The sequence below is a fragment of the Capricornis sumatraensis genome, chromosome 1 (assembly GCF_032405125.1).
Source record: "Capricornis sumatraensis isolate serow.1 chromosome 1, serow.2, whole genome shotgun sequence".
Lineage (NCBI taxonomy): Eukaryota > Metazoa > Chordata > Mammalia > Artiodactyla > Bovidae > Capricornis > Capricornis sumatraensis.
Window position 1 is genome coordinate 205,892,618 of NC_091069.1, and position 16,446 is coordinate 205,909,063.

A 16,446-nucleotide genomic window follows, 5' to 3' on the forward strand; every position below is an offset into this window, starting at 1 on the left:
CTGAGCCTGCATATGACTTCACAGTTCTCCATACAGCCCTGAAAACAGCAAGAGGTTGGGACTTGACATGAAAGGTGGACCAGACAGCTAATTGTTTCTACAAGACTGTAAGTCCCTCAGGGGTAGGCACCAGGTCCAAGCCAGGACTCGACAAACAAGAGACTCTTAATAAATGGTTTTCGGAATGAATGATAGAGAGATGGATAAATTAATGGGTGGGTGAATGATATTTCATTTTTTTCACTACTGGTTCAGGAAAGCCTGTGGGATGCGTCCATCTCTGCGTTACAGGGAACGTGCTTTGTATCACCTTGCGACTAGCTCACTGAATGATGTTGCTGGAAGAAAACTTAGAGAATATCTTTTCAGTTTTACAGAGATGAGAATACGGTTCAGAGGAGGCATGCATCTGAAGCCAGGAGCCACTCTGCCATTTTCTACACCTTACTAACTATGAGACTTTTGGGGTCAATGTTGCCTCTTCATCTGTAACCTGGAGTAGGAAATGAAAACCCACTACAGCATTCTTGCCTGGAAAATTCCATGTATAGAGGAGCCTGGCGGGTTACAGTCCATGGGGTCACAAGAGTCAGACACGACTGAGTGACTTTCACTTCATCTGTAAAGTGAGAAGAATGAGCTTGTCTGCTTTTCAGGATTATTGTGAAGCTTTAACAAGATAAGGAATTACAAAGTGCTTAGTGTACATGGTAAATGTGAAAACGAAATGTTAGCTTTCTCCTTTTTCCTTTCTTTTCACTAATATTAGCTGAACCAGTGATGGTACTGTAGGTAGTTTTATCGTAAGATTTATCATACTATGTTATACTGTGTTCTCCTTCCATGTTTTCAGGGAATTGAAAACCTATGCTACCCGTGGATGCAGAGCACCTACTGTAGACTGATGACGATTTTGTTTCCAGATGGGACAGTGATTGGAATATTTGCTTGGAGAGTTTGATTAATCTCTTATATGAAGTAATTAGCATTCCCTCTGACATTAGCCATTTGCAACTGCACATTGTTCCCAGTGTTGTCAAAAGTACACAGTAGGGTACACACTGCTATATTCAAAAGGGATAACCAACAGGGACCTACTGTATAGCACAGGAAACTCTGCTCAACATTATGTGCCAGCCGGGATGGGAGTGGGGGTTGGAGGAGAACAGATACATGTTTATGCATGGCTGAGTCCCTTCACTCTTCACCTGAAATTATCACAGCATTGTTAATTGGCTATACCCCAATACAAAACGTTTTTGGTATTTAAAAAAATAAATAAAATTTAAAAATATATATAGTAGGTGCTCAATAAATGTTTATGAAAAGAATGAAAAAAAAGGCTAAATGATTCCCATTTTATACACATAGAAACTAAGACAAAGAGATGATAAGAAATGGATTCTTATTAAACACAAATGAAACATTTTTTACACATAAAATGTAAAATTCCTAAATTCATTGTTGTTTTCTTTGAATAATCATCTTGCTTCATAATACATAACATGTTTCATAGAAAATACGTTTATAAAAGTTGTCTTTAAATAGTGCAGTGATGAAGTTTAATTAAAAAAAATGAGTGGGCTGAATTGTCCTTTTAAAAAACCCTAATGTTTACATTGTTTAGTCAAACCTTCAGGTCAGTCATTAGTTGCTGGCAGGATGGGGGTGTAAAGAGGAGGAGAAAAAGGAGAAGCCTTAGTTGGCTACACTGGTTGCCAGGAGGCACACAAAGATAGCATGCACTCATGAAACAAACAAGGCCACGTTGCTGGGAAGGTAGTCATTAGAGGCACACGCTGCACTGGGACAGAAACCCTACGGCCGTGTTACCTCACACCTCAAGACAAGAAAACGGAGTTTAAATCCATGACATATGGAAAAAAGCAAGGTTAGCCAGAGAGTTTTGAGAAATTGCTTTTCTAATGCATTTTAAACGAGTATTAGAAGTAGCACTTTGTGTCAGTTGCTATAAACCAGGGGGAAAGCTTTTACACTCTTGTAATCAAGCTAGGTTAAACAGAATATCGGTGGGGGGATGTTTTAAAGGGATTCAACAGTGGTCTTTGAAAATAAACTGGAATTAAGGAAGAGTGAGAGTCAAGAGCTTTCATTCCCTGCCTCTGAGCTTGAATTTTTTGCCTCCTAATTGAGTGCCTTGAAATATACTTTTATTTTGGAATTTGATTGCTAAGTTGTTTCTTTTCAAAGGCACCTGTTGAGTGAAAAAGAAAAGGAAAAAAAAAAAACTTATAGAGAGAGTTGAAGACTGCTGAAAAGAGGTGAAGCCATTATGAGTTGCCAGAATGCTACCCCTGGGTTGAACAAAGGGTCTCAGCCCCGGCCAGAGAATCTGGAGAAGAATTCACACGGTGCAACTGCAAAGGAAGATGCCAGCACAGTGCTGCTTGAGAAACAACTCACCCTGGGTGACTTTGCCCAAATACAGAGAGCCTTTGAGGTAAGCACTCATCTTATTTGCTGGAGAGTGTGAGTTGTTTGTGAAAGAGGCAGGGATGGAACAAAGACTTTTCTCTTAAAAGATTTTTTTGTTTTTAATAAATAGTTAAAAGGGCTTCCCAGGTGGCTCAGTGGTAAAAAATCTGCCTGCAATGCAGGAGACATAGATTCGATCCCTGGGTCAGAAAGATCCCCTGGAGAAGGAAATGGCAACCCACTCCAGTATTCTTGCCTGGGAAATCCCAAAAGTAGAGGAGACTGACAGGCTAACAGTCCATGGGGTCATGAAAGAGTCAGACACAATTGAGAGACACAACAAAAACAGGGAACTGAAGAGAATTAATCAGACTTGGATTTATTTATTTATTTTTTTAATATAAATTTATTTATTTTAATTGGAGGTTAATTACTTTACAGTATTGTATTGGTTTTGCCATACATCAGCATGAATCCGCCACGGGTATACACGTGTTCCCCGTCCTGAACCCCCCTTCCTCCTCCCTCCCCATACCATCCCTCTGGGGCGTCTCACTGCACCTGGATTTAATACGAAGTAACTTTATCCATTGGTTCATTGGGTGAGATAAAATTATTTAGTATGAAATTGCTGCTACTGAATATCATTACCATCCAGGAAGGAAAATGAATTCCTGGACAATTTTTTAAAGAGATCAATGTATTTTTGGAAAAATAGAAAGTTATGATGCTAAGAAGGGGAAGCCAGATCTCTAGGGTGACTCCCAGTAATAACCCTATCTCTCTGGAAATGCAAATAGGCACCTCCAGGTATATGAGCTTCTCAGGTGATGCTAATGGTAAAGAATCCACATGTCAGTGCAGGAGACAGTAGAGATGCAGGTTTAATCCTTGGGTTGGGAAGATCCCCTGGAGTAGAAAATGCAACCCACTCCTGTGTTCTTTCCTGGAGAATCCCACGGACAGAGGTGCCTGGTGGGCTACAGTCCGTGGGGTCACAGAGTCAGACATGATAGAGCATGCTCCCACGCATGCACCTCCTGTGTGAAGACATTCTTCCCTGCCTCACCCTAAGCAACATGGCTCCTTTTCATAGCAGGTGGTAGCACTTCATTGTCCCAGATCTCCTGTGAGGAATCAGTCTGACACTCTTTCTTGCAAATATTGGGGCAATGCCAATGAAAACAAAAAATTTAAGTTTTAATTCTACATATAAACCTTAGGGATTTTAACTATAAATGAATAAGTTCCTTCTCTCTATCTCAGTTAAGTTGGAACTCTGCCTCTGTGCAGAATGAACAGCGTACATCAAAATGACTTTTAGCTTGTGTGCTGATAGGAAGAAGTACTCTTCCATGCTGTGGAATTTCAGTAGACATGAGCCTCCATCCTTTCTACTTCATTACACTTGCTAAAATATGCTCTCAGGGCTTCAGGATGTCCTCTGAGGGTGCTTGAGAATGTCATGTTAATTTGAAACAGACGTACAATGTTTGGGAATACCACCTTGAAATTAATAAAGCATGGTGAAATCTAACCATTCTATTGCCCTGTAATTGGCACAAATTTTAATCTTTACCTACCCCCTGAAATAGTTACTAGCCACTGGAAAACTACTATACTCTATTTTATATAACCTGTTAAATTCTATCTGTGTTGATAATGTCCCATTAGTATCAATCATCTCTTTTTAATAGACTCTATCATATTTAGTAGGACAGACATGCTCTGCCCTACACTTTTCTCATTTTAATCTTCACGTTTTTGCAGTTCATCCAAACCCACTTGTCTGAAAAGACTTTTAGTGCTGCTCATGTCCAATGCCCTAAATGAATCTGGCATATTTTGATAGACATTGCAAACATTTTGACAGCTTGAGGGCATTCAGAAAAACGTAACCACAGACTTTGACAGCTTTGACTCTGAAATGAACAGAAATGTGGGCAGTTTTGTTCTGGTGCTCAGAACATGAAGTAGAGTGCTAGGGTCTGTTAGGAGAGTCTATGTTATAAAGTCCATGGGTTAGAGAGTGAAACTGCTAAACTGCTACAAAAGGTTAGGGGTGGATGTTCTTTCCAAATTACTGATTATTCTGGAGTGAACCAAAGTAAAATGGGACAATTCAATTTCAAGATCTCTTTTTTTTTTAAATCTCTAATAAATGTTTCAAAGACTGGATCGCTTGTTTTGAAATTAAGCACTTTGAAGATCAGGTACCACTGATGGGTTGAAAAGGAGAAAGAGATTACTATTCAGAGCTTGCATGAACCTAGAGAATCTAATGACAGCGTTTAAAAAAGAAATTGAGCTTTGCAGGCTTACTTCAAGGAAAAGTGAAAGTCCATCCAATTTTAACAGACTCAACAGACAGAATGGAATGATCCAATGGCAACCGTACAATCAGGAATGAAAATCAGGCCCTTGAGACAACACAGATTCCACAAACAGCACCGACACCTAGAGAGGAATGATGCACTAGATGATTTCCACAAACTCTCTTCCATCTGTCGTGAGGCATGGGCCCACAGGTCACAGGTATAGATTGCCGTAAAAGGAAAAACTGCCCTCACGGGTTGTTCTGCATCATAGAACTCTGAAGGCAATTATTTGTAGTCCATTCATTAAAGACACACTCTTGGAATGCCACAATTCTGAAACTGGATCCTTTTATCTCTTGTTTTGTTTTCTTGTACCCAGATAGCTTATTTGGAGCTGAAGAGTTGTCAGGTAATAGGCGAAGTCCATGTTCTTAAATAGCAGTAGCAATGCTTACTTGAAAAATGGAAAGATGAGTCTTTGAATTGTGTAGTGAATGTTTCACGTGTTTCCAAATGAGTTATTACATACCATATAAATCTTAGTAGTGACATTTAAAGATAAAGTGCTTGGGACTTCCCTGGTGGTCCAGTGGTTGAAACTTGGCCTTCCAAGGCACAGGGTGCAGGTTTGATCCCTGGTTGGGGAGCTAAGATCCCACATGCCCTCTGGCCGAAAAACCAAGACATAAAACAGAAGCAATATTGTAACAAATTCAATAAATACATTAAAAATGGTCCACAACAAAAAATTCTTTAAAAAAAGGCGGGGAGGAGAGCTTGAGTAGTGCTTACATTTATTGTTTGATGGGATAAATGAGTCAGAATCAGTGTTTAAGAGTCGGGGGTCAGACTTCTTGGATTTGAATCCTTGTTTTGTCACTGACAATGTGACTTTGTGCAAAACACTTAATCTCTCTAACAGGGTTGTTGTGAGGTTTCAATGAAATATTATCTGGAAAGCACTTGAAAGAGTGCTTGATATAGAAAAAGTGCTCAGTCAACATAGTTATTATATCTTCAGTGAGTAGAAATTGAACCACATGGCCTTTAATAGTCTCTTAACTTTAACACATACATTTCCCGCCTCCCCACCAAATTAAGCTTTGAATAACACTCACAACAATGCTTTTCTATTCCTTTTGGTTGGGATAGGAAGTGGAAACAATGAGTTGCAAAGACACAGATTCACACAGAAGAGTACAAAAGCTCATCTTTTCATCTCTTATTTCATATTTGATTACCATGTGAAAGATGCCAAGATATCTTGATCCTCTTCTTTAGAACAAAGAAGTTATCTAGATAGAAGTACTAGAAATGTAACTATGAGGTTTTCTTTTTTCTTTTATGTGATGGTGTCCAAAAAGCCATATTTCAGTTGTATTAGTCATAGAACTGTAAAATGCTTGTTACCCAAACTTCCCTACTTAAAGAAATGATGTGCTCTCTGGATAGTCATATTATTTTAATGTCAAACATATTTTACATTTTCTTAGATACTTCAGTAGCCCCTTATTGTGTGAAGAAGGATGCCTATGATTTGCTGATTTTATAGGAAGCTTGAGAAGTAGAAATTAATGATCTAAGGGAAATGGGATTTTGGAAACACTGCATTGAGACTTGATATATTTTGATTTTCTTCCCCCAAGACTGTGGCTATGTAGGTTCTTGAATGTTTCTTTTCTTGACTTCTCCATGGCTGATTTCTTTATATCAGGACAATCTGCTCTTTGATCTTGGAAACCTTGTTGCCTGTTTGGCTTGGGTCTATAGTTTGCTACGCTGCTGGATTGGGTCCTCATCTGCCTCTGTCAGCCGCGCTGTCTGTAGCATCCCCTGGTCCATCCTTTCTGGCCCTACTTGTCTGCTCTGTGCTGCCATTTGCCCCGTTCAGTTCAGTTCAGTCACTCAGTCGTGTCTGACTCTTTGCGACCCCATGAATCGCAGCACGCCAGGCCTCCCTGTCCATCACCAACTCCCGGAGTTCACTCAAACTCATGTCTGTTGAGTCGATAATGCCATCCAGCCATCTCATCCTCTGTCGTACCCTTCTCCTCCTGCCCCCAGCCCCTCCCAGCATCAGAGTTTTTTCCAATGAGTCAACTCTTCGCATGAGGTGGCCAAAGTATTGGAGTTTCAGCTTTAGAATCAGTCCTTCCAAAGAACACCCAGGACTGATCTCCTTCAGAATGGACTAGTTGGATCTCCTTGCAGTTCAAGGGACTCTCAAGAGTCTTCTCCAACACCACAGTTCAGAAGCATCAATTCTTCCGTGCTCAGCTTTCTTCACAGTCAAACTTTCACATCCATACATGGCCATTTGCCCAAGTCCTACTAAATCTTAAGCTTAAATAGCTTGAAATGAAGCTCCTAAACCATATGTAAATGGGGAGCTATTTATGCTTAAAGTAGGAAGGGCCAAAACAGTTCAGTGTGAGAAAGGCATGGTAAAAATCCTAACAGGAAGTCCCCAGAGATTTTCAGGGAAGGTTCTCAGAACACACTTATCTTGGGGGGTGAATGGAATCTAAACACAATGCACTTGTGCTCACTTAACCTCGATAGACCAGAGAAGTTCAGGAGGTATTTGCAGTTCTGAAAATTGCGCTTAAGGTATAATAAATGATTAAATCCACAGAATTTATGATGTATTCATCTTGATTGTCTTTATAAAAATTCCCAACATTCTTGTCTACAGCAGGGCCTATGAATAATGCTTCCCTCGTACCAACAGGACAAAATCGAGAGTTCTGATGCCCTGCTAGGCAAGGTAGACTTTAAGGAATCCAGAAAGTCACTGTTATCAAAAATCTAATTACATACATTTACAGTTGCTGCTGCTAAGTTGCTTCAGTTGTGTCCGACTCTGTGCGACCCCATAGATGGCAGCCCACCAGGCTCCCCCATCCCTGGGATTCTCCAGGCAAGAGTACTAGAGTGGGTTGCCATTGCCTTCTCCGACATTTACAGTTAGGTAAGTCATATTAACCCCCCTCCAAACGAACAAACAAACAAGGATGATCTCAGTCTTCTGATCCTCCTGTTCTACCCCTTCCATCTTCACCTCCCAGACATGAGAAGGAGAAATTACTTGAGTAACCCAATTGATGGTGACAGTGTTAGTCTGTATTTTTAAAGTAAGCGATGGGTGGGTGGGTAATCTATTAAAGGGATATGAGATTGAAAAAAAAGATTCCCACTTTTCCCATTATTTAGCCTTTCTTTTATATATATATAAATTAGTTTATTTTATTTATTTATTTTTTTGTCCATGCCAGTTGGCATGTGAGATCAGAGTTCCCTGACCAGGTTTTGAACCCTAGCCCCTGGCATTGGAGGTCAGAGTCCTAGCCCCTGGACTGCTAGGGAAGTCCCTGTCCTTTCTAAACTCTAGGACTCTCCCAGTTCATAAGGGACTTGCCTTCTCACTGCCCACTGTATCTTTGCTATTTATGTACCCAAATGGACAGGCCTTCCTAGATGTAGCTCATGTTCCAGAACTCTTCTTACCTCTTGCTTCTTTTTTTCCTCTACCCTAGACATCACCATCCCAAACGCATAAATAAAACCACCCATCTTTGTTTCACCTCTCCTCAGAACTGTTAGATTTTGCTTGTCTCTGTCAAAATATGATACAGTCCATGAAGATCACTTAAAAATTATTTTTAAGGTAGGACTGATAGTTAACAACTGTAGAGTATGGTATCCAATAAAGTTCTGATACTAGAAAATTTTACAGGGTGTGCAAATTGTGTAAAGTATATAATAGCACATTCATGATAGAGGTTTATTTATCACTCATGTAGAGGGCAGATAATTCTAATTGGTAGCAGCTCCAAGTAGGGATTCTAATAGGCAAGCTCCTTCCATCTTCTGCCTTCAGGCTGGCCATGTGTCAAGCTAGTCATAGGAGTAAGAGCTAGAAGGAGCACATGGGGGAGGTTTCATGGGCCAAACTCCCATCTCTACTGCAAGGGCAGCTGGAAAGGGTAGGCAGGTGTGTGCCCAGAAAACAGTCTCACTCACTATCCTCAGAGTGTAATGGTAGGAAAATTTACATCTCTCCTAATAAACCGGTGTGCTATATTTCATAGATTAAGGAAAGCTATGTTCCTAAGGACATATAAATGTCGATAAAGGACAGAAATGGTATGGACCTAACAGAAGCAGACGATATTAAGAAGAGGTGGCAAGAATATACAGAAGAACTGTACAAAAAAAATCTTCACGACCTGGATAATCACAATGGTGTGATCACTCATCTAGAGCCAGACATCCTGGAATGTGAAGTCAAGTGGGCCTTAGAAAGCATCACTACGAACAAAGCTAGTGGAGGTGATGGAATTCCAGTTGAGCTGTTTCAAATCCTGAAAGATGATGCTGTGAAAGTGCTGCACTCAATATGTCAGCAAATTTGGACAACTCAGCAGTGGCCACAGGACTGGAAAAGTCAGTTTTCATTCCAATCCCAAAGAAAGACAATGCCAAAGAATGCTCAAACTACCACACAATTGCACTCATCTCACATGCTAGTAAAGTAACGCTCAAAATTCTCCAAGCCAGACTTCAGCAATATGTGAACCGTGAACTTCCTGATGTTCAAGCTGGTTTTAGAAAAGGCAGAGGGACCAGAGATCAAATTGCCAACATCCTCTGGATCATGGAAAAAGCAAGAGAGTTCCAGAAAAACATCTATTTCTGCTTTATTGACTATGCCAAAGCCTTTGACTGTGTGGATCACTATAAACTGTGGAAGATTCTGAGAGATATGGGAATACCAGACCACCTAACCTGCCTCTTGAGAAATCTGAATGCAGGTCAGGAAGCAAGAGTTAGAACTGGACATGGAACAACAGACTGGTTTCAAATAGGAAAAGGAGTATGTCAAGGCTGTATATTGTCACCCTGCTTATTTAACTTCTATGCAGAGTACATCATGAGAAACGCTGGGCTGGAAGAAACACAAGCTGGAATCAAGATTGCTGGAAGAAATATCAATAACCTCAGATATGCAGATGACACCACCCTTATGGCAGAAAGTGAAGAGGAACTAAAGAGCCTCTTGATGAAAGTGAAAGTGGAGAGTGAAAAAGTTGGCTTAAAGCTCAACATTCAGAAAACGAAGATCATGGCATCCGGTCCTGTCACTTCATGGCAAATAGATGGGGAAACAGTGGAAACAGTGTCAGACTTTATTTTTGGGGGCTCCAAAATCACTGCAGATGGTGACTGCAGCCATAAAATTAAAAGACGCTTACTCCTTGGAAGAAAAGTTATGACCAACCTAGATAGCATATTCAGAAGCAGAGACATTACTTTGCTGACTAATGTCCATCTAGTCAAGGCTATGGTTTTTCCAGTGGTCATGTATGGATGTGAGAGTTGGACTGTGAAGAAGGCTGAGCACCAAAGAAGTGATGCTTTTGAACTGTGGTGTTGGAGAAGACTCTTGAGAGTCCCTTGGACTGCAAGGAGATCCAAGCAGTCCATTCTGAAGGAGATCAGCCCTGGGATTTCTTTGGAAGGAATGATGCTAAAGCTGAAACTCCAGTACTTTGGCCACCTCATGCGAAGAGTTGACTCATTGGAAAAGACTCTGATGCTGGGAGGGATTGGGGGCATGAGGAGAAGGGGATGACAGAGGATGAGATGGCTGGATGGTATCACTGACTTGATGGATGTGAATCTGAGTGAACTCCGGGAGTTGGTGATGGACAGGGAGGCCTGGCGTGCTGTGATTTATGGGGTTGCAAAGAGTTGGACACGACTGAGCGACTGAACTGAACTGATGTTCCTAAGGATGCTTTATATTTTGTGTCTGTTGCCAGGAAGTTCAAATTTAAATTTAGTCTTCAATTGATACAATGATTCTTAACATAAAATTTTCTGAAACAATTATCTTCTGTTTTCATTCTTGATCCTTGTTCTTTTATCTTGCTTTTAATGATCTGATTGCCTATCTATTGTAACTGAACTCAAGTTCTTTCTGGAAATCAGTGGAGGTAAAAATGATGAATAAAAATTTAATGTCTTTGAAGTACGGTGAGATTTTACCAAATATCTCTGTAGGTATCATGTGATTTGATCCTCTCACCAGCCTGGAATCTAGTCAGGGCAGGTATTTTTATTTCCCATTTACACATGGGGAGAATAAAGCTCAAAGATATTTAATGAGTTACCCTATAGAGCAGAGCCAGGGCCCTGGGGTAGATTGTCAACCTTCCAGCCCTTTGTATGGCAGGTCTCCCACTGGCCACCAGGCTCCCACTGACCACCAGGCACCCACCCTTTGGGATTTGCTCTAAGGAACAGAAATCCAATAGAATACGGACTTTAATAATCAAACGAACATGTCAAGTTAGTACCACAGAGACACTGTGCCTTGGTCACTTGGAATTAATGCAAATCAGCAAGTAATAAGTCCTATAATAAATCAATGCACAGAAGGGTGTAAGAATGAAAGGGAAGGATAGGAATAACTCATTGCTTTTTTATTACTTTTTCCTTTCTGAAGGCATTCAGTGGAGGCCTGTGAGGAGGTAAACAGGTAAAGCTTAACCTACAGCTGTATTCCATAGTACAGAGTGCATCCAGCAATTTCAGTCAATCCATCACTTGCTGACCAAAAGCAGCAGGTCAGAGCATTTCTCACTCCAGCTCCCTTAGAGGAATCAAAAAACCTCATTTTTGATGGCAGCAGAAAATCAGTGAACCCTGCAGGTGCCCCTCCTCATCGTTAAGGTAATAGCATGAAGACAAATTTGATAGCCCTGTGGTTGGCACAAACAGAAACGACAGAGGATGCTTTGGTGGTTTTGTCTGAATTGTTAGAATTCATGGGGAGGTTAACAAAGGATGCCATCATTGGAACGCAAGCAAGTGAAGTTCTCTGTCAACACACATGAAAAATCGACCTTCCTGAACACTGCTGCCCTTGTGTTGAATTTTGTGACAAGTTCTAACAGCTTCATGCCTTTTCTAATTTCTCTGTTTGCTTTCAGAACTGGCATTTATAAAAATTAATCTAGATCAGAGAGGGTGATGAAGAGTACTTTTGAGGGACAAACATTTTAACCTTAAGCTTTGGCCAGGATTGGAGTAGAGAAGGCAAGCAAGAAGCTTGTTATAAAGGAGAAAGCAAGCAAGCAAAGATCCCTATTGCTATTCATTTGTAGTATATCCACTTAGCCAGACCTTTACACCATGGGCTGTGTGCTTCCTCAGTCACTTCAGTCGTGTCCAACTCTTTGTGACCCCACAGATCATAGCCTGCCAGGCTCCTCTGTCCATGAGATTTCCCAGGCAAGAATACTGGAGTGGGGTGTCATGCCCTCCTCCAAAGGATCTTTCCAACCCAGGGATCACACCACATCTCTGTGTTTTCCTCTATAGTAGGCAGATTGTTTATTGCTGGGCCACCAGAGAAACCAAGATGAAGGGCACAGCCTACCTTTTCAAATTTTCTAAAAATTAAGAAAGAAAAATGAGGAAAACAGACAATTGGAGAAATATAATTTGTGCTATTTTGATTTTGCATTTGTGCTGTGTTAGCAAATATAGTTACACCCAATGATTAGACAAGAGCCCTCTGAATTGCCCTTCATGATTCTGATCTTTCCCTGAAGCTCTGGTCAGACACAAGTCCCTTGGATCATTTTTTCCCCTCATCAGGTGTTACCAACATATTATGGAAAAGAGTCTTGTTAGATCTTGACTCTGGGCACCAGCATTCTCTGCTGAGGACTTCCAGGGACACAGTTTTCCTATACTCTATTGCTTCCCAGGTTCTCTCTTCTTAATTCTTACAACCTCTGAGGCCTGGTTGTCACACTGGTCTTTCTCCAGATCTGTCCAATATGGCGGCCTTGAGCCAAAGGTGGCTATTTAAATTAAAATGAAATAAAGTTCAGTTCAGTTCAGTTGCTCAGTCATGTCTGACTCTTTGCGACCCCATGAACTGCAGCACGCCAGGCCTCCCTGTCCATCAACTCCCGAAGTCCACCGAAACCCATTTCCATTGAGTCAGTGATGCCATCCAACCATCTCATCCTCTGTTGTCCCCTCCTCCTCCTGCCCTCAATCTTTCCCAGCATCAGGGTCTTTCCAAATGAGTCAGCTCTTCGTGTGAGGTGGCCAAAGTATTGGAATTTCAGCTTCCACATCAGTCCTTCCAATGAAAACCCAGGACTGATCTCCTTTAGGATGGACTGGTTGGATCGCCTTACAATTCAAGGGATTCTCAAGAGTCTTCTCCAACACCACAGTTCAAAAGCATCAATTCTTCAGCACTCAGCTATGTTATAGTCCAACTCTCACATCTATACATGACCACTGGAAAAACCATAGCCTTAACTAGATGGACCTTTGTTGATAAAGTGATGTCTCTGCTTTTTAATATGCTGTCTAGGTTGGTCAATAACTTTCCTTCCAAGGAATAAGCATAATAAAGTTAGGACTTACTTAATAAAATAAAAATTCAGTTCCTCACAAGCACCAGCCATGTTTAAAGTATTAAGTAAGTACATGTGGCTAGTAGCCACCACAGTAGAGAACACAGATTATAGAATATTTTCTTCATCAGAGAAAGTTCTATTGGACAATTAGAGCTTTTTCTTGGTATCCTAGTAGCTTGCCCCCTTTCCATATTTCTGGTCATATATATATGGCCAACAGGCTACTCTCAGCCCTTCAGTCCTCCCTGGAAGTATACCAGACTCTTCATTCCTTAGAACCTGGAGGCCAAACCAATTATTACCTCTGGTGATTGTTGGTGTTCAGTCACTCAGTCATGTCCTACTCTTTGTGACCCCATGAGCTGCAGCATGCCAGACTTCCCTGTCCTTCACTATCTCCTGGAGTTTGCTCAAACTAGTATCCATTGAGTTGGTGATGCCATCCAACCATCTCATCCTCTGTTGCCCCCTTCTCCTGCTGCCCTCAATTTTTCTAACATCAGGGTCTTTTCCAGTCAATTGGCTCTTTGCATCAAGTGGCCGAAGTATTGGAGCTTCAGCTTCAGCCTCAGTCATTTCAGTGAATATTCAGGATCGATTTCCTTTAGGATTGACTGGTTTGACCACCTTGCTGTCCAAGAAATTCTCAAGAGTCTTCTCCAGAACCACCATTTGAAAGCATCAATTATTCAGTGCTCAGCCTTCTTTACAGTCCAACTCTCACATCCATATATGACTACTGGAAAACCATAGTTTTGACTATATGGACTTTTGTTGGCAAAGTGAATGTTTCTGCTTGTTAATATGCTGTCTAGGTTTGTCATAGTTTTTCTTCCAAGGAATAAGCCGCTTTTAATTTCATGGCTGCAGTCACCATCTGTAGTGATTTCAGAGCCCAAGAAGATAAAATCTGTCACTGTTTCCACTTTTCCCTCATCTATTTGCCATGAAGTGATGGGACTGCCTGCCGTAATCTTAGTTTTTTGAATTTTGAGTTTTAAACCAGGTTTTTCCACTCTCCTCTTTTACCCTCATCAAGAGGCTCTTTAGTTCCTCTTCACTTTCTGCCTTTAGAATGGTATGATCTGCACATCTGACGTTGTTGGTATTTTTTCTGTCAATCTTGATTCCAGCTTGTGAGATATCCAGCTCTGCCCCTAGAGATACCAGAAAATATTTTCTTTTTTACTTGAGTCTAAGACCCATTTCTCCACGTTCTTCTACCAGGGCCGTAGAGAATGGGGACATCCATTTCTCTCAAAGGAATCCTTACCTCCCTCCTTCAAGCCCAGAGCTCACCCCTCCCCACTGGTATTCAGTTAGGCTTACAGTTCCAACAAGTCAGTCACAAAATTATCTGACACTGGATGGAGCATTACCCATATTGTCCGTTCTTGTGGCATTTTAGTTATTAAGAGTATTCCTGTTTTAGAATCTATCAAATGCCGGTGCCTCATGTTGAAATATTCCTGCTTCTCTCTCCACAGTCTCCAGCTAACTCCTATTCATACTTCATGTTTAAATACCGCTGTCCCCAGAAGGCCTTCTCTATCCACCCTGGCTGGATTAATATCTTAATACCAATTACTGTCTCCTTTCCTCATAGCTCCTGTATGTTCTTCTCTTGTACTAATTGCAGATGCTCTGATTAAGTACAACTAGAGCCAAGTAGAAGGATCAGAAAGGCAGAGAGAAATCCGTGTGAGATCCCGGAAGGTGGAGACCCTGGGTGCAAATGAGATCATCTTGAGGAAAGAGCAGAGTGTCTAAGACTGGATCTTAGGGAAATCCTTCATGGGGGTAAAGAAACAACTGGAGTCCTTACATACAATACAATACAGAAAGAGAAGCAGGGTTATTTCCTAGAAGATGAGGGAGGAGAAACAGGCAAACAGGAAAAGTTGGTGCAGCCAGTCATACACAGTTACATTTAACAGTCCTTTTAAAAACAAGTTATAATGAATACAACATCTTCATGGTTATAAAATCAAATTTATCATGTGAAATCCCCTCTGGCCCACCCTCAGTGACTAGTCTGGGTAACTACTCTTTTTTTTTTTTTTTGTAGTTGTGCTTTTTTTATTGTAATGGTTTTATTTTATTTTTTAATTGGAGGATGATTTCTTTATAATGTTTTATCACTTTCTGCCATACAATAATGCAATTTGTAACTATTCAATGCTGCATCCTTCCAGTGTGTTTTTTATTCATATCTACCCATATATGCACATATACATATCATATGTAGCTTAGTTTACATACAGTGTTATTTCACATATAATATATATTACATACTTTGTCATATTTTGGGCATTCAAGGAAAAGCACCGTATAAATAGCTGCTAAACATGTTAAAAGATGCTCAAATTCACTAGGAATTGGATTTGAAGCTCTAAGCAAGAAAGAAGACAGCCTTTTCATTCATCAGCTTGGAAAATATTAGAAAGACCGATGATATTTTCTGTTGGCAAAGAATCAGGGAAATGGACACTATTACTAAGATTATAAATTGTCAAGGCTGTTTTTTGTAGGCAATTTTCCAAAATATATCAAATGTATACTTTTTGAACCAGCAATTCTAATTCTACAAGGTATCCTAAATAAATTATGACAGGGGCAGAAATAAAATTTGTATAAAGTATTTATTGTAATATTGTCAATAAAATGGAGTATTTAAAATAGCCCAAATGTTCACCAATAAATTAATGAATAAATAAATTGAGGTATGCTTCTACTACTCTGCTATTAAAAAGAATAAGGAAGACACCAAATTGCCAAGATTTGCTATTCAGTGAAAAGAAGAAAATAACAGAACAGTGCACAATATTATTCTAAAACAAAAAATGTGTGTTTTTGTGTATGTGTCAAGGCCTCAATTATGGAAAAATAGAACCATGCCTGTAGCAAGGTAAGGTATGCCAAATGGCTTTGTGGGCTTTTTATCTATACCATAATTCAATGCAAAGATAAATGTTATTAAAATGTCAGTATATTTTAATAGCCTAAAGACTTGTTGCTACTATTTTCTAAACGTATGGTCTAATGATGCTGAATTTAAAAGCAGGACCATTTTTGGACTTTCCTGTTGGTAGAGTGGTTAGGACTCTGTGCTTCTATTGTAGGGCACGTGAGTTCAATCCCTGGTCAGGAAACTAAAATCCTATATGCTGCTCTGTGTGACAAAAAAAAAAGATTAAAAAGTTAAAGTTAAAAAAAATAAATAAATAAAGGTAGCACCTCCT

The 16,446-nt window shown here is 40.3% G+C and overlaps 1 protein-coding gene across 1 annotated transcript in view; it reads left to right on the forward strand.

Moving 5' to 3' along the window:
• Positions 1-2,293: 2,293 nt before the first annotated feature.
• Positions 2,294-16,446, forward strand: part of WDR49 (WD repeat domain 49) — a 159,592-nt gene continuing 145,439 nt past the window's right edge. The window contains exon 1 of the mRNA XM_068968895.1: positions 2,294-2,461. Coding sequence (XP_068824996.1) covers positions 2,294-2,461 — 168 coding nt within the window. The remainder of the gene's footprint in view (positions 2,462-16,446) is intronic.